The sequence below is a fragment of the Schistocerca serialis genome, chromosome 2 (genome assembly GCF_023864345.2).
Source record: "Schistocerca serialis cubense isolate TAMUIC-IGC-003099 chromosome 2, iqSchSeri2.2, whole genome shotgun sequence".
Lineage (NCBI taxonomy): Eukaryota > Metazoa > Arthropoda > Insecta > Orthoptera > Acrididae > Schistocerca > Schistocerca serialis.
Window position 1 is genome coordinate 889657692 of NC_064639.1, and position 25684 is coordinate 889683375.

Sequence of the window (25684 nt, forward strand, 5' to 3'; positions counted from 1 at the left end):
TGGCCCAGATCCTACGAAGCCATCGACCCAAGTTGTCAACAAGGCACTGAGCAAGCTGGTGGTGGATCCATAATGGTGTGGACTGTGTTTACATGGAATCGGCTGGATCCTCCAGATGTTCGGCTACTTGGAGACGATTTGAAACCATTTATGGACGTCACGTTCCCAAACGACGATGGAATTTTTATCGCTCATTCTGGACAATTCGAGCGAATGATCTGGCCAGCCACATCGCCCGACATGAGGCCCATCGAACATTTATGGGATATAATGGGGGGGGGGGTTAGTTCGTGCACAAAATCCTGCACCTGCAACACTTTCGGAATTGTGGAGGGCTACAGGGAGCAGCATGGCTCAGTATTTCTGTAGGGTACTTCCAACGACTTGTTGAGTCCATGCCACGTGGAGTTCCTGCACAGTGCCGGGCAAAGGGAGATCGACACGATATTAAGTACGAAAGCATCACAGAGTTGATTAACCAACTCCAGTGGCAGACACTGCAAGAGAGGCGTTCTGCATCACGGTGTGGTTTATTGGTAAAAGTTCCCAGAGTGTACGATTGTAGAAGACTCAACAAATGTAAGGCTTCCTCCTACGTACATCTCGCGAAAAAATCAAAAAAATGTTCAAATGAATGTGAAATCTTATGGGACCTAACTGGTAAGGTCATCAGTCCCTAAGCTTACACACTACTTAACCTAAATTATCCTAAGGACAAACACACCCACCTATGTCCGAGGGAGGACTCGAACCTCCGCCGGGACCAGCCGCACAGTCCATGACGCGAAAAGATCGTCAAGATAAAATTATAGAGATTCGAGGCCACACGGAAGCTTGCTGACAATCGTTCTTCCCACACACTATTCGCGACTGCAACGAATAAGGAGGGAGCTAACAGTGGTATACAAAGTACCCTCCGCCACACACGCCGGAAGGTGGCTTTCGGAGTATAGAGGAGATGTAGATGTGGTAGGCGAACAGAGAGGGTAAGGCGCGCTTGCTGCTTTCTCGCGCAGAGACAACTGCGGAGTGATTTGCAGGATTCGGAGCAGAAGGCGCGGCAGCGCGGTGGGCGGACGGCGTCGTGTTGACGGATAAAGCGCCGCGGGCCCCGGCCGACGCGCGATTGGACGCGCTTTTAGGCCGACTGACGCAGCGGCGGCGCTCGGGGAGAGCGCGCAAAGGGTAGGCCGGGGCACGGGCGCGCGCGCCTGATTCGATTAAAGGCGACGTCACTCCAGCCGGGGGCATCTGAAAGCCGCGGCCCCAGGAATTTGTACGGCGCAAGCAGACGGACAGAAAACACGACTCAGAAGTCAGAGCATGCGATAGGAACAGGAAGCGGTGCACAGACTGGCAGCTTGCTCTAACCGTACGGAAACGTAATTGTGCACTCGTGGAAATGTAATTCCGCATTTGAAAAAAAAAATAGTAGTATCATATGACTACAGTATCAATGAGTCATACAAATACCTGGGTGTAATAACTTGTTGCGATATACAAACGATCGTGTCAACTCCAGTCGTATGTACGGCAGGTAACCAATTAAACGCAAGTAGTCTACAGAGGAAGCCCCTTATTGTCCGAATGCGTGGTACCCATACCGATCATGACTAACAAGATATGTTACTGTAGTCTTGAGCCCAAAGACTGGTATATCCTGTGCAAGCCTCTTAATACCCGAGTAACTGCTACAACCTACAGCCATTTGGACGAGATTACTGTATTTGTACATTAGTCTCCGTCTACATTTTTTATCCCTTCCCCCTCCAATACCAAATAGACAATTTCTTGCTGCCCCAAAATGTGTCCTGTCCTCCCTTCTTTAATCAGGTCGTGCCACAAATTTCTTTTCTCCCAATTCTAACCAGTACCTGCTCATTAGTTACATGACCTACCCATCTAATCTTCAGGACTCTTCTGAGGCTCCACATTTCAGATACTTCTATCCTCTTCTTCTCTAAGAAGGTTATCATTCACGTTTCACTTCTGTACAAGGCTAAACTGCAGAAACCACTTCTTCACATTTAAATTTATATTAGATGTTAAGAAATTTCTCTTTTCGAGAAATGCTTTGCGTGTTATAACCAGCCTGCATTTTACGTCTCGCCCCCCCCCCCCCCCCCCCACTCCTTACTTCGGCCATCACGAGTTCACGAGTTGCTTTCCTGACCAAATAGTAAAACTGATTTACTGATTTCAGTGTCTCGTTTTCTGATGTAATACCCTCAGTATCGCCTGAATCAAATCGATTAAATTCCACTGCCAGTGTTACAATTTGATTACGGTCATCTTACATCCTCCTTTCAAGACATTGTCCATTCTATTCAACTGCTCATCCAAATTCTGTGCTCTATATCACCGAATTATAACGTTAAAGGAAAACCTCAAGAATTTTTATTTCTTCTCCCTGGGATACAAATGTGTTGTTTGAATCACGGGAGAACGTCACGGAAGTGATGAAATACCTAAAGTGATACTTTCGTGAAGCAGGGCTAAACGGAAAACGTGGAGAATTATTCACTCTCTACATAGCACGGAAGCATATTCATTCTTTCTGCACCTCGTAGACGAATGGAACAGGAAAAAAATCCTAACGTGGTACCATGCTAAGCTTCTTCTGCCGTGCAGACACTTTACACAGAATCAGATGTAAATTCATTCCTCCTGCAGTTCTGGATGCCATTCGACATTACCACATCGTCAACTAAAAACTAATACATTATGTACCATCTTGAGATACGCAATTGGCTGGATGTACGCTTCAATGAGAGACAAGCACGTTATACAAGATGGCCAACGTTCAACAGGAAAGCTAGTCGAGTATGCCCAGACGAAGTGCAACAAAACTCGTAATTAGTTCTGGAAAGCCGAGAAACAGCAGAGGACACTGAACGATCAACAGAGAAAGGCTAGAAGTCAGAACACAATTAAGTTTAGAGGGTAAACGAGAGTATTTTGCACTGGCAGCACATGCCCAACAGACAGGGATGTAATGTCAGGACAGCCTCACGAAAGTCAAATAAAATCACTGGTCTTTTCAACATAGGAAGAAACAAAGCTCAGGGTTTATCGTCTGGTAGACCATACTGACACTGCAGACGCAGTACAAGTTCGGACAGGAGACAGCTGGGACAATTCTGACGGGAATTCATCCGTGTCCTATTCTAAGGAGCCGTTCCAGCATTGTCCTAAGAATTTTACAGATAGCACGGGAGACTAATTCAGGATGGCCAGACGGGGACTTGAACCGCTGTCTTCCCGAATGGAGTCTCGTGTGTCACCACGGCACAAACGTCGCTCTCTAAAAGTTGTCAGCACACGCAAATAATTCGCCAGACAGGGTTAGCAACAATAGTAGAGAGTACGCTGGTAATGCTGGCTGTTGTCAACCGGAATGGAACATCGTTGGACGATCTTAAGGAAATGCAGGAACATTTGATGACATGAATGGCGGCTCTCTTTAATCGTGTGTAAAAGCAATGTCCATAACAAAGACAAAGAAACCGATAGTGTCTATTTTCAAGATTAGTACCCAAAGCCTGGAAAAGTCACATCGCATGAATGTCAACAAAATGTATACCCATCTACGCGACGCAATGAAGATAGTGACAGGAAATCTTAAATCTACACCAATGCATCGTCAGTACTCGCCAATATTGCCCCTCCAAATCTCCGACGACAATAGGCAATAACACATGAATGGGCGGAACTCGAAAGCTCCAGAGACTTACCACTTCATGAAACACTGAACAAGTTATCACGAACGCGACTAAAATCTACAGAACCAATATCACTAAACAATTTCCAATTCAACCCCAGAAAGCTATGCTCTAATAAATGGACGACGCCTTGGCCGGAAGTGAAAGTGACAGAAGTGCGAGCTCCAGATGGCCGAGCCTCTTTTTTGTATAAAAAAAGGAAAAAAGCGCAGGTTGGGCGAGACGTGAGACATTTATATTTCTGAAGTTTTAAGTGAGCGATTGGCGCAGCGGAAAGAGTACAAAATGGGAAAGTGAGGGTCGTCAGTTCGGGTACGTATGTGGAAATGGCATTTTTCTTCTGTTTTTTTTCTGTTTTTACGTTTCTTATATTGCAAATAACCCGAAATAGTATTCAATATAATGTTTTTATTAATATTATGGGAGAAGACATGCAGAAGAAAAGCCAAAGGTAAATTTCGGATTTCAGATGAAATTCCAGGAAGAGATTGTAAGGCTTCGTATATAAAATTAGATTCTTTTATTGTTTTTCAGATGATGATTTACACGTCATTGTCACGTAGAGCTGCTGAGGGCTATACGAAAGTCAAAATGAGGCTAACGGAACTCCTGTCTGATATAATTACAATGACTTCTTGGATGGTTATTTGCAAAGTCCTCGTGGATGATCGTAATACAACCCTCTATTCGAAACTATTTGCAATCTCGATTTTTTCTTTTGCTTTTCATTTTCACGCCTTTTATAAAGAAATTAATAAAGCCAATATATTGAGCATTATTTCTGTTTATTTACAGTGTAAGTAAAGTAAAAATTGAAAACAAATAAAAGTAAACAAAAGTTTGTCCCTAGGGACTCGACCACACGATCCCCGTATTTACTGTTATGCAGTCTTCCCACTGCGCCAACCGCTGCCCTGAAACGACCCTAACATAAGTGGCTCATGTCGAGCTCGACCCGCGAAAAAATGCTGTATTTTCCTAAACGCTGGGCAATCTGCAGCATTTGGACGAAATCCTTGACGACGAGTGGGCGCGGTCCCCTTGTGAGAGAAGAATGGAGAAATCAGTGACGTCCTTCTATCTCCATAAGAAAATAGGTACAATATACACGACTCTCCATCTCCAGGAGGGTGGGGGGCGAACCAACCAAGAAAAATTTGGAGCTCCTTTAACCGGGTCAGAACTGACTGAGCCCCGACCAAAGCACCACTACATGAATGGGGAATGAGTGAGGACGATCAATACGACTGCGGAACATCGGATCAAACACGGGACAACGTGTTGCACCAATGAACAACAAGTAAATTCTTGCGTATCTGGAAAGACGCAAAACTGTAGCAAACCGGATGGAGTCTTTCGAAATCCAGCTACGATAGAAAATGGATATTTTTCTTCTTTTAGGTAGTGCCTGTTCTCCGGCTTTCATTATTACCTCTACACACACACACACACACACACACACACACACAGATACGTGCTTCTACTGTTCACACTGCTTAATCTTTATCAATTTAACGTATGCACTCGTAAAATATAATTCTGTAATCCATACTCTAAATAAGTAACTGAATGGAGAATATTTACAGGTAACAGGCTCTTCTAAAAAGCGATGTACAAGTAAAATCTGTATTCGAGAAGGCTAATAATTTCTTAGAAGTGTTCTGGGAAAGTGCAGTTCATCTCCACAGGAAAGTGCCTATGGAGTATCGTCTCACTTGTGTGACTAGATTCGTCATTTCCTGTCAGAAAGGTCACAGTTCGTAGTACTTGACGGAAACTCATCGAATAAAACGGAAGTAACATCTGGCTTTCCCCAACGAAGTGTTATAGGCTCGCTGCTGTTCCTGATATACATAAACGATGTAGGAGACAGTGTAAACAGCTGTCTTCGACTGTTTGCAGATGAAGTTATCATTTACCGTTCAGTAAAGTCATCATATGATTAAAACGAATTGCAAAATGATTTAGACAAGATATTTGTATGATGAGAAAAGAGCTAAATAATGGGAAGTGTGAAGTCATCCTCGTGAGTACAAAAAGGTATCCGCAAAATTTCAGTTAAATGATAAATCACACAATTCTAAGGGCTGTAAATGCAACGAAATACTTAGGGTTTACAATTATTAATGACTTAAACTGGAGCGGTCACATAGATAATGTTGTGGGGAAAGCAAACCAAAGACTGCGATTTGTGGCAGCATACCGAGAAAATGCAACAGGCCTACTTAAGAAAGTGCTTACACCACGCTTGTCCGTCCTCTTCTGGAGTACTGCTGTGAGGTGTGTGATCCGCATCTGATAGGACTGACGGAGGACATCGATAAAGTTCAAAGGGCAACTTGTTTTGGATTATCGCGAAATAGGGGATAGTATCATAACCACGGATATATACGCCAAGTAGAGTGCCAATCATTAAAATAAAGATGTTTCTCGCTGCGTCAGGATATTCTCATGAAACTGAAATCACCAACTTTCTCCTCAGAGAGTGTGAAAATATTTTATCGGCGCCCTGCTACATAGGGATGAATGATAATTATAATAAAATAAGAGGAATCACAGCTCTCACGGGAAGATTTAAGTGCTCGTTTTTTTCTCACGCGCTGTGCGAGAGTGGAACAGTAGGGAAATATCTTGAAGATGGTTCGACGAACCCTCTGCGAGGCACTGAGTTGTGAATTTCGGAACAATCATATAGATGTAGATGTGTATCCACAAGTCGGTATACTCCATCTGAAACGGCAAAGAAATGCTCGCGGATCTTAAAATGGGAATCTTGGAAATAAAGGCAACGTAGACCTCGCGAAACCCTATTGGTAAATTTAGACAACCACAATTCCGGAAGACTGTGTAACAGTTGAGGTGACAAAATCGAATACCTCGCGAAGTTACTTCGGGCATAAGTTGACGCAGTTTTCTCTACGTGCTGTCAAGAGATTTGACGAAGTCACTGACCGAACTAAAAAACCTTTACGTAAGACAAGACAGGATTTCTCAAATGAAGCAGCAAAATGAGAACTAGTACCAAACAACAGAAAGGAAAAATATCTTTACTGCTACATATTTTATAAGCGCAAGATATGGTGATAGTAAAGTTGCCGAAACGACATAAGGTCGCAAGGTTTGCTCCATGTGTGTCACAAGATACTCATTTCTTTAGTGGCTAATGTCTGCTTCATTTAAAGTTGTTACGGAAGCAGATTCGTCTCTTTGGAAACGAGAGTGAGAATTATTGATCACGACACTGTGAAAGTAACTACCGTCTTCGTATTACGAAAGTGATGGGGCAATGGAAGGTTACAAAAAAATGAATTAGATTGGCTGGACGGAGTTATTAAGCCGTTTATATTCAAATGCAATTAAGTTTTCTATCAAACTTTTAGGATACTAAGCTAAATGTCTTAGCACAGGACTGTGGAGATATTCATAAGTTGAAGTCATGAATTAAAATGAACAGGAATATCAATTAAATTTAACAAAAGTATTTTTTAAAATAATGATGATAACTACACAGTCCTCATTTTCCGTTGGGCTCATTATATTAGAAGAAATAATAAAAAAGAAGAAATGCTTTCCAAAAGATCAGAACATGTAACAAACAGCACATTTCTCAGCCAGAACTTTCCATGTAAGTGATTTCGGAAGTTTCAAATAATGAGAAACGAAATAAACAGAAAATTGGCAAGCTACATTTCTCAACACTGTCTTTCCCCCAGCCATAAATAAATCCCATTATACCGAACTGTATCACGCAATATAACAATTATTTGGGAAAACGAAATGTCCACTATTGCAGTTCGATTACTAATAAATTTTTATGAGATGTAATTAATAATAAAATAAAAAGATGCAGTGGAACACACCTGTTTAAGACATACATTATTAATATAAATTTTTCAGCAGCTGAATGAATTATGTAGCTGTCATCGTAATGACGCCCTTGCCCTAGCGTATCTTGTCACAGGCGTACTTTTCGTAGCGAAGTCTGAGGCTAAATCACACTGGTACTTTTAAAGGGTTTTAATATCATTGTCAAGAACATACTTTTCCTTAACGATTATCCAACACCTCGTCTCTTTTTTTTTTCACCTGTACAGTACTGCATGTGATATTTTAAGACCTGAGTCGCAGTTAAAAAATGTACCTGCGCTTTTTGATTGCTGTTGTTCTCGGATTATCCACTTACTGTACGGCACAAGTACGCCGTTTGGTGGTGTCGTTGTGAAGTGCTATTGCCGGCCGAAGTGGCTGTGCGGTTCTAGGCGCTGCAGTCTGGAACCATGCGACTGCTACGGTCGCAGGTTCGAATCCTGCCTCGGGCATGGATGTGTGTGATGTCCTTAGATTAGTTAGGTTTAACTAGTTCTAAGTTCTAGGGGACTAATGACCTCAGAAGTTGAGTCCCATAATGCTCAGAGCCATTTGAACCATTTTGAAGTGCTATTCCACGACTTAGGCGTGGGAGAAACATACCACAGTCTACTAGTTCCTCCCTCTCAGTTTTTGCGGAGGATCCTACAGTTTTTCACATGCACAAAAACATTTCCTATCGCAATAAGTAAAAAAAGATAATGGTTCGCCGTATCGGCGGTAGAACTCTGAGCGTTAGGATCTGTTATCCGACATCCGTTTAGCCACCAATGGACAGATGGTGACGGAATCGTAAATTCAGAATTAAAGATGCAGTAGATTCAGTAAGGGATAGGGAGACCTTTAACATAATGTCTCTTGAGTACGAGCAAGTTCATATTTTTCTCTCCGGCAATTATCTATCGAGCCGAGCGTTCAACACGCAAAACTGTTTACTTCCGCTGTCGTAACGAATGGAGCCATTAACTACCGCTGCGGAGGAATCTCATTTAAAGCAGCCGCGGAGATCTGGGAGGGTGTCGCCGATACGCGATGCTCGCAATGGGAACTGTCATAATGAAGTATGCCTCCTGTAATAGTTCTCCCGGTTATTGCGGCCTAATCCTTGTAGACCAATAGGAACGAGGCACTCAGGGCTGCCATACGTTAACGTTCCCGCCGGTGGCGCCAGCATTCGTACTCGTACAGGAAAGCCGCGTTGAATTACCTTTATTTCCAAGACTGTCAAATGACGCTAGGTACGTGCGGCCGGCACGTGACGCATTTGCATTGTAATTATACGATGCGACTGGTTTCTCCAGGTGGCGGAGACAGCCGAACGCTGACGGGCAATAATTCCGAAAAATATGAAAAGAAGAAGCGGTAAGTGCGAGCGGAGTGGTGGGGTCGGGGAAAAAATTTAAGTGAAAGAGCAGCATTATTTCACTCATTTTAGAAACTGGAATAATTCCAGCTGCGAAGCGTACGCGCGCGCGTTACAAATATCTGGCAAAGCGGAGGCATCCATTTAGAATAGTTTATAAAGTATGTCGCGCCGTGAGTAAAAGACGGCGCGTAAACTCAACTCCTTTCTCTGTTTGCACTGCGCTAAAGCATCTGGCACGTTTGGAGTTGTTTGGGGGGTGGGGAGGGGTTGTAGCAGTCCAAACACAGCCTCGCTCCGCAGTCTAGGGGCGGAGCTCGCAGAGGACGCGGCGATAAAAATGAATTTACACTTGCCCGTGCTCGGCGACACTTCCGCGTCCTGCCAGCAGCCAGCTCGTGATTCACGACACGAGAGCCGCGTCTCTGCCGCGGAACAGCTAAACGAGATCTCGGCAGTAAGCTCCGCGGCGCACAGTGTTATGATTACACATTTTGCATAACGGCCCCCCTCTCTACCTGCGCAACAGGCGACTGCCGGCAACTCCGGCGCGCAATTTGCCTAATGAAAGACTTTCTCCCTGCTCAGCCGAGAGCCCTGCGTATAATTCTGCTACGATATTACGTGCCGTTGTCCCACGGAATCTCTCTGTACGCGAATCAGAAGATGTCGTAATTTATTAACTGTACAAACTGCGTGGGGATAAAAGATTCGACAGGGGGGGGGGGGGGGGGCTCTGCCACATTTATTCGCATGTCAAGCAATGTTATTGAAGAACTCTGGCAGCTACGTTATACAATACTAACTTTCGTAGACGTCTCCATCCCGCCTACGTCTCCTTGCTATGTTGCACTCTGAAGTTACTAGCGTGCGTGGCGAATTATGCGATGAAGATTTTTCCCAGGAAGAAACGACACTGCGTATATATTCCGGCAGTGTAACAGCATTAAGATGGCGCATCCTAGCCTCACATAAGGCTTTGGAACACTACTATTTTTTTACACGACCTAGACTTACTGCCTTTTGGAAACAGTGTCTTCATCTTGTAAACGATATTTTTTCTGCCTTTAAACGATCACCTAGTTAACTGCAGCCTGCAGATAGGTTTGCATCGTGAGCGCCTTTCCAGGCCAGACGAGTTACTAACGCATTCAAGTACATACTGTTGTTACTTTGTTCATATGTCTTCATTTTAAAGCAACTGTTGTATAAATTTCAGAATAAACCAATACCAAGTAGTTTTCTGTAATACATTTCTTGTACTTTACATGATCAATGTCTAATGATGTATAACATCGCAATTTTGTAGGCTTCTAGAAGTAAGAAATTATTTTGTTGACACCCGTAAGGCGAAATTAAAATGCCTGTGCAACTGGCGACTGAATTTTATTCTGAAACACACGGCTGCGTTCAGAAGTTAGTTTGTTTTTGTAAATCGGTTTCCTAGTATTTTACAGTCCCATTTTTCTTTCATTTTAAACATCTAACGGCTTCCTACAATAGGAAGTGAAAACTGGTCATGATACCAACTGAACGAACTGAGAATGAAATACAATTAAAAAAAAATACCCCTTAGTTGGCTTCTGAGTAAGCACTCATACAGCTAACAACACAAATACTCGAAAATATGCATTAAAAGGAGTCCTGCATTTCAATTACAAATGAATATAATAGGCGGTCTTTTAGGCACAGCAGCGCAGTAGTAGGTGTCAGCAAAAGACAGCCCATATTGATCACACGTTGTAGCAGCTGTTCCGGACAGCCGAAGGAGACGTAGTAGAAATCCTCTGCTTTTTCCGCAAATTCATAACAATGTTGCACCAAGCCAACACGATGTGGGTAGTTCCTTCAACAGCCGTTGTTCCACCTTGGGTAGTGCTATAATGTTCTTTAGTCTCCTGGAGCATTACTTAATGTAAGAGCAAACAGAAGCAGCTTAAGTTTTTGACCGAAAATAGCAGCGCTAGGCAGGCTAGTAACACGCATACGAATTTACAATTTGTTAGTAATTGCTTCCAAGGCAAATATTTACTATCAAGACATCCCCTATACAATAAACGTAAAAATACCCAAAGGACACGAGACGCAATATATTCTCTTTGCAAACTACCAAGTGAGTTAAGGCAAGAGATTCGTATTCGGGAGGTCGGCGGTTCAAATCTAGTCCGGCTTTGCTGCGTCTTCCTGACGTAACTCAAGGCGAATGCCGGGATGGCTCCTTTGAAAAAATGATTGCTGCCTTCCTCCCCCATTCCTGTCGGCACCAAGCTTGTTCTCTGAATGTAATAGCCACGTCGCCAATGAGAGCAGACCACTGAATATGTCTAGCAAAATTTAGGCGACACCAGCTGCCAATTACGGCTTTTTAATGTTTTGCTAATGAAAACTTCCTAACTATGACTCTAACATAATTCAATAAATGATGTAAAAGAAACGTGTTAACTTTAGGAACACGACCAGTATCCGAAAATTATTTTGAAGATAAAAACAGAGTGCCAGCAGGCAAGTACGTGAGTCTCGGATGACGCAGTACTTCGTCTAACACATCACTAGTTGACAATAAGGTTTTCTTGGGGCATATTTTCCGAATTTAATGAAGAAACATGGTGATGTGATAAAATTACGATGTCCCTTATGCACCGATCTTTCTTCACATTCTCTGTGCCTTCCAGAATCTCTTTGCAGCCCATGGTGTATTTTTTGCCCCGTCAGGTAGTGTTGCAAACCTATTCAAGGAACAAAATAAAATCAGAACTGATTCAGTCAGTAAAATTCGGCGGTCTTTGGAATCCAATAAAGCTGCAACACAAACCTTACGTTTTAAGACTTTGCCAATGTTATCACTTCGCACTGGCAAGTCATCAGCCTGGTGTACAATACCGTCCTTTTAAGAGGTAAGGTATGCAACTACAAGAATTTAGAGACAGTGTTCTTACAGAAAATGTCTGTTCCCAACACATACTCACCCTGGAAGGGAATGTAATTCTCTTACTAATCCCCCGAGGTATACCATGATGTTCTATTTATAACCTGGTATGTTAGCAATCCATCTGTGTTATTATTTAACCCTAAAAACCCGCCGAGAGCGATAATCTGCACAGAATCTTTTGACCAATCTGCGTAAAAATGATTAAAAAGAAAGAATTCTGACTACCCAGTAGATATTGTTCCAGCGTTTACGATAAGTTCGTTTATTCTTGAAAGAATGCAGAAATGGTAAAGAGGCTCGATACAAAAAACTTCAAACTGCATATTTTGTCCGAAATTTTTGCGGTCATGTACCAATTCGACAAATGGTTGCGACTGCGTGGTCTATAAGCCAAAAACGGACGTTAATCTCGATCTGACGACATGTGTTATCAAGTTGCTCACATACATAAATTGCAGTAATATTTGAGACACAATAAACGTAAATCCACATCAACGTAAAGAACCTTACATAATATATTCACAATTAAGGTTCGCGCTAAAGGATTGGCCACTGTAACTGATATATGTTGTTCCTAAATAGACCAGCAATAGTTTGGTATAATTAATGTTTGTTTTAGCCATCTGAACTACTACATATGAGAGATTAAATACTAAATGCGTACTCTTTATCGTATTTCTCCTACACCGTCTTTCCAAGGGAGACATATTTTTTAAGGAAATAGCATTTAGCCGTAAGATCTTGGATTCGCAGTACCGACAATTAAATACATTGCAATTTAAAAGAGAAACTGTTGTCAACAGAAGACGAAGTCCAGTATTATTTATTGTATAGTGTACATTAATTGACTTGACCAGACATAGCTAGGGTACTGGAAAGTGGCCCACACATAAAACTACAGTTAGTTCATGACTGCGACCTTCTAAAACACCGTTGGAAAAACTCTAGCTCAGCTTACTAGAATCGTGACAAATATACGCAATGATAGTTTACCCAGAAAACGAAACATTCCCGCCGTACACCTTTGTTCCTATTGTGCACTGACAGTAACAAAGCGCAAATTTACGAGAAAGTTCAATAATATGCTTTTGTCTGTTGAATATCAGTGCTCAGTAGATGACTGAGAGTTGTTACTTTTCTCTCCTTACTCAATTTGATTTAAAGTAACGTGTCTGTATCTGGAAGAACTGTAGAGAATGTGATTAGTTCACCCATAAGCATATGTGCACAAGAATTGTAGCGAATCAATACGTTAGCAAGTCTCTTAAGCTTCCCACACGCTTCCTTGTGAGCGCTTAAATTTTATGCACGGCACGCTTCGCTGAATGTCATGTTTCAATTCCTCACTGAATAATCGTGACTACTGTGATTACGACACGAAACAGATTTCTTGCGGAGGGAAAAAGAAAGACGTTCAAATCCACAAATCTCTGCATTACGAATCGAAGTTTTCACCAAACAATTAATTTTAATTTGTTTGAAGTGCGTTGTACGATGTTACATTAAAATTTCAAACTCACGTCGTTATAAATTGTGATATTTCTTCTGCTGTTAGAAGGCTGACATCATACCTTAACATTCGAAACTATTTTGCATTTAGGTCCGTACTGCACAGTAAAACAACCTTCTCAAAGATCTTTTATGAAAGACGTTTCGCAAAATATTTGACGATGTACTAGTGAAAGATATTTCACAGTGTAATAAGAGCAGTTGCTGACAGGTGTGAAAATTAGCGAACAATCAGTTTAATAAGACATGGTTGCAAGAAGCTAACACGAATTCTTCACAGAAGAATGGAAACACTGGTAGAAGCAGACCTCGGCGAAGATCACTTTGGGTGAAGGAATACGCCAGACAGTACTGACCTTATGACTTATCTTAGAAAACAAATTAAGGAAAAGCAAACCTTCATTTATATAGCTTTCAGTTATAGATTCAGTGAAGTTTTAGACAGTGTTGATGGAATATACTCTTTGAAATTCTGAAGGTAGCAGGGGTATACACAGGGAGCGATACGATATTTAAAACTTGCACAGAGACCAGACCGCAGTTGTAAGAGTTGAGAGGCATGGAAGGGATGCAGTGGTTGAGAGGGGAGTGCGAAAGGGTTGAAGCATATCATCCATGTTATTCAATATGTACATTAAACAAGCAGCAAAGGAAACCTAAGAAAAATTTTGAGTAGGAATTAAAGTTCAGGTAGAAGAAATAAAAACTTTGAGGTCTGGCGATGGCACTGTAGTTCTGTTAGAGGCAGCAGAGGGCTTGGGAGAGCAGTTGAAAGGAATGGACAGTGTCTTGAAAGGAGGATATAAGATCAACATCAACAAAAGCAATGTAGTGGAATTAAATCAGGTGATGCTACACAGAGATACTAAAATTAGTAGATGAGTTTTACTATTTGGGCAGCAAAATAACTGATGATGGCCGAAGTAGAGAGGGTATTACAATGTAGTCTGGCAATGGCAAGAAAAGCATTTAAGAAAAAGAGAAATATGGTAAACATCGAGAATAGATTAAAGTGTCAGGAAGTCTATTCTGTGTTATTTGTCTGGAGTATAGCCATGTATGAAAGTGAAACATGGACAATAAACAGTTTAGATAAAAAGTGAAAAGAAGCTTTCGAAAGGTGATGCTACAAAAGAATGCTGGAGAGTAGATGGGTCGATCACGTCTCTAACGAGGAGGTACTGAATAGAGTTGGGGAGACAAGGAATTTGTGGCACAACTTGAACAAAAAAGTGATCGGTTGGTAGAACACATTCTGAGACATGAAGAGATCACCAGTTTAGTATTGTAGGGAAGTGTGGGTGGTAAAAATCGTAGGGGGAGTCAAAGAGATGAATACAGTAATCAGAGTCATAAAGATGTAATTCCAGTAGTTATAGAGGAGCTTCGTCAAACCAGTCTTTGGAATGAAAGCCACAACAACAAACGAGAGTCTAAATAGTTGTATCGAGTCAGAAACGCAGTCCGCATTCTCCAGAAAAATATTTTGAAGCTGTAAACAGGATACAGAATCAGTTTTAGAGTAACTGAAGAATGGAACGCATATGAGGCAGGACTGAGAGGAGACATCGTGCGCACACAATGAAGGGCGCTACGACAGTCAGTCTTGTCTGAAAGTCGAGAGCTTAACAAAAGTGTTGAAAATTCCCACCTGGTGGACAGACGCCGCACATCTCGCGACAAGCTGGCTGTAAAAATTCTAGAACCGTCCTTCTTGGCGGCAACAATGAATATTCTTTAGCCGTCCACGTATCTATCCCTTAGAAATCACACAGGTTACTTGACGTACACAACAGCTCGCAGACAAGCACTCCATAGGCATTCTTTACACTCTCTGGCCATGAATGGAGCGGGAAGAACCCGTTTACAATTAGAAGTACCCTCTGCCATACAATTTCACATTCATTTTTCGAATATAGAATACGTGGGTGTGCACATAACTCGGCTCCGCTATGGGCGGCTCCGTGGCGCCTGGACCTGTTGTGACGCGCGATGTATAAACAAACGTCTACGAAGAAACATACTTCGAAAGCCTCTGTACAGCGCATCGCACCAGTATTATCGATTTACTTTCCTACTCCACCCGCGTACTGGGCGCAGTAAAAATTACCACCTACAAGCCCACGCGCCGGCTACGTTCTCAGCCTAGCAAACACTAAAATACATTGGGCAGCCAATGCCGCAATACCATCCCAAACGGAAACCGCAGCATCGCGGAACCTTCTCCGTGCCAACGTAGTGGCGGCGATGATAATTTTTCGTTGACGATAAACATCATCTTGCCGCGCGACCGTTAGCAGCAGCCCAAACAAATTGGAGTGATTTGACGCCAGTATTTAACTCCACTCAAGAAAAAAGAAAACTACATCTCGCTTCTCTAAGAGCGCCAATCTCAAATATTTTTAACTTCTTGGAGAACCTGGAATCCTATTCTCATCTAGAAACACTGCCACACGATGCTCATAAAAGGCGAGGTACACACTTTCTGGCGTGCTATTGACTATCCCGGGATCTCGTATTATCATCGGCTTTCAACAATACTTTTAGTTAAGTGAATCTACACTGAAATCTACAGCCAGTTCTCAGTGAGACAAACTCATTGACATAACCGACTTCACATATTCAGTCGAATAAAGGATTTGTAGGTAATGACGACGTTTCACTAACACAATTTTCTGCAGTCTGCTGTGTTGGAAGAGGTTTTACAACCAATGAACTAGTATGAAAAATGAATGTGCATCCACAGATCTTATTCCTAATTTGTGTACGACGTCTTCGTTCCTTTAGATGAGGAGAAGTTGAAGAATTGAAGAATTTGATAGAGCAAGTGTGAGAGTATATTTAGAAATGAATTATATCCAACCATCGCCCTGTAAGGGAGGCACTGGCGACTGTTAATGATGTGGTCACGTAATTAAAGCGACTAAAAAGTACATATTGATGGATACTGAAAGAAATAAACAGAAGCGCAACAGTAGATTTCGTTTGGGGAAATGATCACCTTACTAAAAATTAATTGACATATGCTTCTGAGACGGAGAGTCTATAACTAATGTGGGCTGCCACTTCTGATCTACAGTTGTGATAAATTGTATGTGAACGCATGACTCATCCACGTACAAGAACAAGAAGAGTAACCAAATAAGAGAACAGCGAGGTTGATGGATATCATAGACATTTATGAAGCTGAGGAGGAAATAGGCAAAACTAACACATGGAACAGTTGTTGTTGTTGTGGTCTTCAGTCCTGAGACTGGTTTGATGCAGCTCTCCATGCTACTCTATCCTGTGCAAGCTTCTTCATCTCCCAGTACTTACTGCAACCTATGTCCTTCTGAATCTGCTCAGTGTATTCATCTCGTGGTCTCCCTCTATGATTTTTACCGTCCACACTGCCCTCCAATGCTAAATTTGTGATCCCTTGATGCCTCAGAACATGTCCTACCAACCGGCCCCTTCTTCTTGTCAAGTTGTGCCACAAACTCCTCTTCTCCCCAATTCTAGTCAATACCTCCTCATTAGTTATGTGATCTACCCATCTAAATAATCTTGGAACAGGGACTACAGAAATTCTTCGTTGGTAAAAATTTTATTTTGTTAAATCTACCGTATTATACCTTGCTGTAAAAGATGAAACGTGAACAAAAAGAGTATGAAAGCAGTCCTACCGCACTATCCTGATATTTGTGTCGATAACAGTGAAAACGATAACGTGAAAACGCAACTACTCACGTACAAAAAGGAAATATTTTAGAGCAAAAGTAGATTTGAAGAAAGCCTCTGAGCTTTAATCGTGTACAGAACAAATGAAGCTAGAATCACAATTGCTGCTGTTGGCAATCAGTACGAATCTTTCGTATATTGTGTGTCTAGCAGGAGAAATGTCGTAACCATCTGATGAAATATTAGAATGTTCGGCTAAGAGCATGAAGCGAAAATGTGAAAGAATGCGGTCTGTGAACACAGAAACGTATAATGAAAGAAGTCTTATGATGGATTAAGAATGTGTTTCACAATAATTGAAATGTCGGTAAAAAACGTCGGTACAAGTTATAAATTATTTAGATGTTACACCATATCATTTAACATTAAAATTACCCCAGAAACACTGACCTTTCGCTGATTGTTGCAGTCATTACTCCCAAGGGGTAGTTTCTCACCTGTCAATTTGAAAGTAAAGTTCGATTGCAGTTGCAGTTGAGAAGGACGTCTAACTCAAGATATTATATAAGTTTAACTACAAACTAGTCAGTGTGAGTACTAAGACTCCCAGTTCTCAAAGAATCTTTGTCTTTTGCTTTGAGTGGTTAGCTAGAAGCGTCACGAGACGAGCTGGGTGAAGCTATTTTGTGACACGCTTATGAACTAGGCCGGTGGTACAGCAACATAATGCATTGTATAAATTTTCTTTTTAATTATTAAACATAACGCTTCTGCGGTATTCCAAATAAGACTCTGTAATGCTTTTTAAACATTTCGTGAATCAAACGTTACTCATCCCCATACACTGAAAGTTAACATTGTTGAAGCAGTTCCTTCAAGCATGAACGTGTCGTGGACTGTTTGAGTCTAACAATGTTCAGTTCCCGTTTCCGTATCAACACGTTTGCTGTTTCTTCCAGGTAATGACAAACATTTTATGCTAAACGCACGAACAATCGAAGACAAGCCTTGTTCAGTTCTGTACAGGTGTGTCAATAATCGCTGTTTTAACATTGCGTTGTCTCAGGGAATACGACTTTTGTAGCGTGTCAATCTAAAAAAAAAGAGTTATTCTAATCTTAGAAGACGCTTTCCTCGAGATAACATTATGCTAACGACCAAACTGTCTGTGCGAGAAGGATGTAATGCATTCCTGAGTGCGGCAGACAGGCTCAGAGATAGGGGCCACAAGCTGTCGAACGAAACCAGTCTTTCTTGTAGTGTACTCGCTCACTACAAAATAACCACGCAACGAATATGCGTATTTCTGTTTCTACAAAACTGTTGAAAATATGCCACCCTCTTCCCCATATTGTCTTGAAACATCCATGACTGGGTGATTATTATTATAAATGACAAACAAAGCACTCTGATTTTAATTTAAAGGGATGGGCGGGTATGACCTGTTTATCGACGAAACATTTTACTTATAAATGGGGACGTGCACCAGACGATCACACAATCAACTGTGTTTCCTTAGTTAGTGACAAATAGCAAACTATACTCGTAATTTTCCAGATTAATTTTCAGCAAATATCAAGGTGATCTTTAACAAAAATTTACAAATTGTGGTTCCGTAAAAGTCAACAGCAATATTACCCGAACTGTTGGCTTTTTTAATTCTTGGAAAAAATAATCGTTAATCAACAACTGAGTAGCTTTGTTCTCTGACGAATACATAATACATCGGGAACACATTAGTAACTCAACAATTATTATAGAATAATTACAGTGAATACTTATATCGACAGAAGTACTGCCAGCTGTTGCAATGAATGTACCTCGATAGACTCCGTAGCGTATCTCCTGTGAAACATTTGTATGGAAACGACGTTACTTGTGCAATTCAACGTATTAACAACTCAAGATGATCAATATCGATCAGTATTATATGCGATGATAATTAGCTCTCATTATGCTCTCCATAAAGGAACACATACTTTAGCTCAGTGTCAAAAATTAAATGCTTTTACTCACCTAAATATACTTTCACTGTTTCTTCACAATACCACAAATATCTGCCGTAGAAATGTTTGACAAATGTACATGATACTATCCATAATGCCTATACTCTAGAATTATTCATTACAGAAGGTTTTTTTCTCACGTGGATGAATACTGACATTTTACATCTGTTTACACAAGTATTACATCAAAATATCAGCAAGGGCCTATAGATAAAATCTAAGAGCGTGACAGCTGTTTACGATAACTGAAAAAGGTGCAACATTCGTGTAAACGGAGATGTCGATAAATTATCATGGAAATTACTGTTTCAGCCAAGCTGTAACTTAACAGGATGAAACAGGACGTAATTCCATTACAGAAACGCGTTTAAACATGTACATTTAAGCATCTTGGACGGGCCTCTTAAAATTTGCGGCATTCCGTGGAACAATACACGAACAAGGACAAGGGACGGCGGACTACGAAGCTAATAAATGTCAAAATATTCCTATCAAGGGCGAGGGAAGTCGCATCTGCAATTTTCGCTGCCGCGTCTGTTCAACGCAAATTGCAAACATCCGCTGCTGCAACGAGCTTCGCCGTGGAAACGGACGGAAGTGGTCTCGTTATCTGAATACACGGTCAAGAGCAACAAACTCTGCAAATTACCGACACGGGCGGCATGCCCATGCGCAGGCAATGTCTCTGAGTGAATTAAGGACTTGCCTAAATAATTCATGAATTTCTGTAATACACACACAGCTCATGATGCACGACAGTGGTACCGGAATAAACTGACAAACAGCAACAAGAATATCCCGGTGCAACACGCAGTAAAGAAAATACAGGAATTTCATTCTCACCTACAGCAACAAGAAAAGCCGTGTGCAACACACAGAAAAGAAATACATAATTTCATTTTCAGCTATCAGAGGCCTTTAAATTCACTGATAAATATAAAAAAATCGTTCTTTGTCGTACAGGAATATAGCCTAATACATATAGTCTATAGCTCACACACCTGTGCTTCCCTACGGAAAGAATTATTACAACCAGAATAATAAAAAAATAAAGTTTTGATAACGACTCAAGGTTAACATTTATTGCCAACAACGTTCTCGGTACTACTAGCAAAGTGAACCACAATACTGACTGTCTCATCTATTCACCTTTCCTTATTCACTACCCTAAACAAAACAAAAAGAAATATTGTAGCACTATGGTAAGTGTTTCTGCATTGTTACGCGAATATTTAAAGTGTGAAGCAATTTATTTTCTGTTTATTGAGATTTGAGTACACAAAAAATCTGTCCAAATTACTGTATGTGTTGTTTGTATAATTTTGCAGACGTTTTTCTTTTATTGTTGTTGTTGTTTTTGTTGTTGTTGTGATCTTAAGTCGCAAGACTGGTGTGATGCAACCACATACCTTTATTTCTGATAAACTGATAATTCGTAGATGCCTCAGGATTTCATATCAATAGATTCCTTTTTTAGTAAAGATTTGTTTAAATTTCTTTTCTACCTAATTCAATTCATTATCTATCCGATCAACTCATCTAATATTCTTAGCGTAGATAATTTTAAAAAAATGTTATATCCGTCTACACCGCTGCATTCAGGTACAACTATAGAGCCGAAAATATACGATATGAGTATAAATAAATGTATACCGTACAGTGAATGCTTTGTCTGAAATTTCCCCGCAAGGTAAATCTTGGAGTATCAATATACGAAACGTTAGGCACAATGACATTACGTTTAGAGTGTGAACAGACACTTCAAGTCTACGAGCCAGTTACTGTCAGATGCAGAATTTTACGATTTTGAAACTCATCGTAATTGTGTACGACCGTAATAATTTCCGTACCTATCTATGTAAACTGCAACAAATACAGAAGAAATTAGCTGCATATGGGAAATTTCTTTCCGTTGTCAGTAAAATTATTATTCTGTCAGTCACTGTCAAGAAACAGGCACGGTATTTATATCAGCGTGAATATACTGTGTATTTTTAGTTGGAAAACGGTTTTAAACAGACATAGTTACATTTCCCGCCCTTTCAGAAATGTGTCACCAACGATTAAAATAACACTCTAAGAACGAGAATTGCGCAAGTGACAGAGCGAAACTATATCTGTTGATGGACCACACCAGTGCCATTTAGAAATATAACAAATATATATTTTTTATCAAGTAGAAGTTGACTCAAAGTGGTGATGCAATCGAAAAGGACATTTTGATTTCCCACGAGAATGTGGGGTAGCTTTCCAATTAATTTACTACCAGCCCTAAACTTGCCATTAATCTGATGTGGATTCCTGAAGTAATCCACGAATTGCGTGGAATTCTGTCACGTAAGAATAATATATGAACAACCCAATCAGTTTTCTGTCAAGCGGCCGTCATCTTAAGCAAAGCAATTAAAAGGATACTCGTATGCTAGTACAAATGACAAATAGGCCTACATCAGAGTAATTTATTCCGAGAGTGTTTTATGGCCGCAGTGGCGCGCTGCCACAGACCTCCTTGTGCACCTGCTTCAGCAGAATAAGTTAATACTTGTCAGTGATGAGTGGGAACAGGCAGCTCGTAATTTATCCCATGTACTGCCCTCATAGATTCAAAGATACGCGCCTCAGATACAATCGATCGTGTCTCATTAAGTTTCCATATCTCAGCTTCTGTACAAAACTAACTTTCGACGCAGCAACAGACGTCGAAATTTCTCTATCTGGTCGTCTACGACAACCTCCTTTATCTGGCCGTTTTACTTCACCGATCTGGAGAATGGGCAGGGTAGGGCACCGGAACAAAACGGATAGACATGTCTCGCATTTTAATTTCCATAATTCGGTGACACGCAACGCATATGTTCCTGATTTTATATAAAGACGATGAACGAGTTGTAACCTAGTTTCATAGGTCATACACAGTGTTACTGGAAAGTCCGCAACTGTGTCACTAGTGATGTAAATAATAAACTGCAGCAGTTACTTTTTTTCATTTGTATCACAACGCATTTTGAGAAATGATTTACATTTTCTGATGCTATGGGAGTTTACAGAACAGCACACAGGCTTTTTCAAAAGAAAACTCTTGAATTCCCACAGTACTCTAAAACGTGAACAAATCCTTGAGACGTTGTGCTACGCATGAAAAAACTTAGCTGGCGCAGTAGGTAATTTTATATAATAAATAGGTTTTATTTTTGCAGCGTAAGTTTCCGTTTTTTGTTTCGTGTTTTTATTTTTCACATTCAACGCAACAAAATAAATACGGGTAATGTTAACTAATATGGCAGAGGTGCTTCCGTTCTTCCAGTCCTTTATATAACTGCTGATAAAATACATACTGACGGGACATGAATATAATAACAGATTTTAACGAGAGTAAACTCTGTGGATTCAAATGGATTGAGAAAAATAGGTGAAGACTTTAGGTACTCACACAGCATTAAAGTAAATATCTTGTTCAAAAAGTTTCTTACACGACACGGTACAAAGAACAAGACAGTTTACAGCTAAGTTAGTAATATGTGCACATAGTCTGCCCTTCAAAGAACGCGCAAAATGTACCCCACAAAATCGTAGATACAAAATAAATTTTTTTTTGTAACCTTTGTAAAGTAGTGGACCTGACGATGCGGATTTAGTGACACAAACCGTTCGTGGAATCGTCAAATAAACTGACTGGTTACATACATTTGAGTATATCGGCTGATGCTGGTAACAAGTTACGATTGGGCTTAAAAAATTCGCATTGGAAAAGGATGGAGTTATTCCAGTGTACGTCCTGATAATGGTAGGTTACACACCAAATCGTAAACGTCCTATGACAGAGCAACGCGACAATAGCCTATTAAGCTTTGCGGTTGGTGGAAAAAAAAACATTATTCTTACATTCCCTTTTCCGTCCAAACATGTTTCAGGAAATTCATGCCATCGTTAGCGATACTCAGTCTATTAAAATTTTAGTAATACTTGATTAGGCGTTTTAGGACGTTCATTGACCAACTATTAATTAAGATTTGAATCGAATACAGGCATACTGATGACGGTGCGAATGGAAGGAAATAATCTGGGCGACAAAAATAAATAAAAATAACCTTAATGTTGTCGGTTTGTAATCCTCACTTGATACCAACAGTAATGAAGCCTGCGAAGATTATCTATCTACGACTGAATCAAGACGAGTTTGCGGCATCTTCAGTGACGTTGGTGCTGTTCTACACCGCAACGCGTCGGCATTTATCAGTTGCTGACGGGCAGTGATAACCCAAAAACCGTTTACATAAACGTAAGCAGGCGGAACACAGAACCGCAATTTCTTCTGCAAACACGTCTGGTTTTAGAGCACGAAATAAATCCGGGGCCGGTTACTGCTCGCGTAGCACACAAAATGTACAGTGACAGGCGCAGCGCTGAGCCGGGACTCACCGGTGTGCGTCCTCTTGTGGATCTTGAGGTTCTCGGAGCGCGCGAACACCTTCCCACAGCCGGGGAAGGGGCAGGGGAACGGCTTCTCGCCCGTGTGCACGCGGATGTGGTTGACGAGCTTGTACTTGGCCTTGAAGGGGCGGCCGTTGCGCGGGCAGCCCTGCCAGAAGCAGGCGTGCGTGGTGCACTCGGGCCCGCCCACGTGCTCCACCGTCAGGTGCGTCACGATCTCGTGCATGGTCGTAAACGCCTTGGCGCACGTCTTGCGCGGCGGCGGCTGCTCGGGCTCGACCCACATGCACGACATCTCCTGCTTGACGGGCTGGCGGAAGCGGAAGAAGGCGCCGTGGTGCGCCGCCGCGGCCGCCGCCTGCTGCTGCTGGTGGTGGTGGTGCATGGCCGCGGCCGCCACGTGGTGAGGGTACGAGTGCTGCGCCAGCCCGTGGTGCGCGTGTGGGTGGTGCGGGTGGTGCGCGTGGTGGTAGGCGGCGTGGTGGCCGTGCTCGACGCCCACGCCGGCGCGCGCCGCGTACACGTCCATGCCGAGCCGCATCTGGTGGTTGAGCGCGGCGGCCGCGTGGTGCGACGCCAGCGCGTGGTGGTGGTGCTGGTGGTGGTGCGCGTGCGGCAGCACGTGGCCCGCCGCCTCGTGGTGCAGCGCGGCCGCCGCCGCCGCAGCCGGGAACAGCACCGCCGCCGCCCCCGCGCCGGACTCGCCGCCGCCCCCGGAGGCCGCGGCGACGCCGGCCCCGGAGGCGGAAAACTCCTGCGAGTGGTGGTCGCGCCGCAATAGGAAGTCGCGCGCCGCGTAGCCCGCCGTCGCGGCGGCCGACACGGCGGTGCCGCCCCCCGCCACCCCCGCGCCACCGTACACTCCGCTTCCGCCCACGGAGGCGGACGACGCCTGGTAGTGGTCCGCGGTGCCGCCGGCGCCGCCTTGGTGCACCAGCGCCGACGACGGAGGACTCATCTTGATGCCCATGGCTGCCAGGTGATGGTGGTGACTCGGGTCCACGAACGGACTCAACATGGTAACTCGGGTCTCCGCCTCGCAGACACTCTCGCCTCAGCTAGTCCTCCACACGCCACCGGTGCTGCCCACTGTCACATATTCCGGACCGTCGAGCGCGTCATCTGCGACAACTAGCCTCGTAATCTGGACCGCCGGCGGGCACGGCGACACGCACCCGGCCCATACTGTTCCTAGCCGCGGGCCCGGAAGTTATCGGGAGTAATCGAGCAGTCGTTCGAGCGAACTAACGAGTTCAGTGGAGCGCACAGCCGGCCGGCGCGCATCCGACGCGTGGAGGGGGGAGCAGCTGGAGACGCGTGTGCAGGTAGAGACAGAGAGAGGCCGGACGCGACGCCGGGACGCGGTGTAGCTCGGCCCGTGCTTGCAGCGGAACTGGCGCGCCCTCTCGGGCGAGCCCCCCGCCTCGGGCGCCCGCGGGGGCCCCTCCCCTTCCCATTCGTCGGGCCGGCCCCCCTGTGGGTCGGACCCACGGCTCCCGCCTATCGTCGCGCCGCAGGGGCCCGCTCCCATTGGACACCGCCGCCGCCGCCAGCCAATCGCGTCCGCGGGGGCACGCCCCCGAAACGTGTCTATCGCGTCGCTACAGACAGTGAGGCGGCAGCTCCGAGGGGAGTCAGGCGCACGCTCGCAGCGGAGCGCGCGCGTTCCAGCAAGTTTGCAGCGTCCCGCTTCCGCACAGCACTGCAGGTCCCATGAATTCACGTTAACATGAAGTACAATATTTACGGCGAACTGTGACCGGTCTTCATCATGTTGAGCACCACAGCTGACCGACACTAATATTAATGATCAATGAAAAACATCTCAACTGTATTATTCCGCATTTGGGCTAGTCTCTTCGTAGAACAACTTCAGGTTTCCACATCTTCTTCGCAATCTGAAGATGGTTTAAAAACTGGTCAATAAACTGTGTAATTATGCAGCTGAGAAGGTTTTGATTAATCATTAGGGTTATAAACTGTTGCCAAGTCCCGCCATACCTATTTCACGCCACACAGACAACTTGCATGTGAAAGTTTGCAGACTAAACCCACCGACACGTGGCCTTGGCTCGCATTACACTGTCAAAATACTTTGACATACTGTTTATAAAAAAACTACAACCACGCACTAACTATTGTAAATAACATAAGTAAAGTGTGAAACATTTCATAAACGATATTTGACAAATAT

General features: G+C 42.9%; 1 protein-coding gene across 1 annotated transcript in view; it reads right to left on the reverse strand.

The window, feature by feature from the left end:
* Window positions 1–24867, reverse strand: part of LOC126456497 (zinc finger protein ZIC 4-like) — a 272110-nt gene extending 247243 nt beyond the window's left edge. The window contains exons 1-2 of the mRNA XM_050092247.1: window positions 24335–24867; window positions 23479–24124 (exon numbers count right to left, since the gene is read on the reverse strand). Coding sequence (XP_049948204.1) covers window positions 23479–24124; window positions 24335–24508 — 820 coding nt within the window. The 5' untranslated portion in view covers window positions 24509–24867. The remainder of the gene's footprint in view (window positions 1–23478; window positions 24125–24334) is intronic.
* Window positions 24868–25684: the final 817 nt, after the last annotated feature.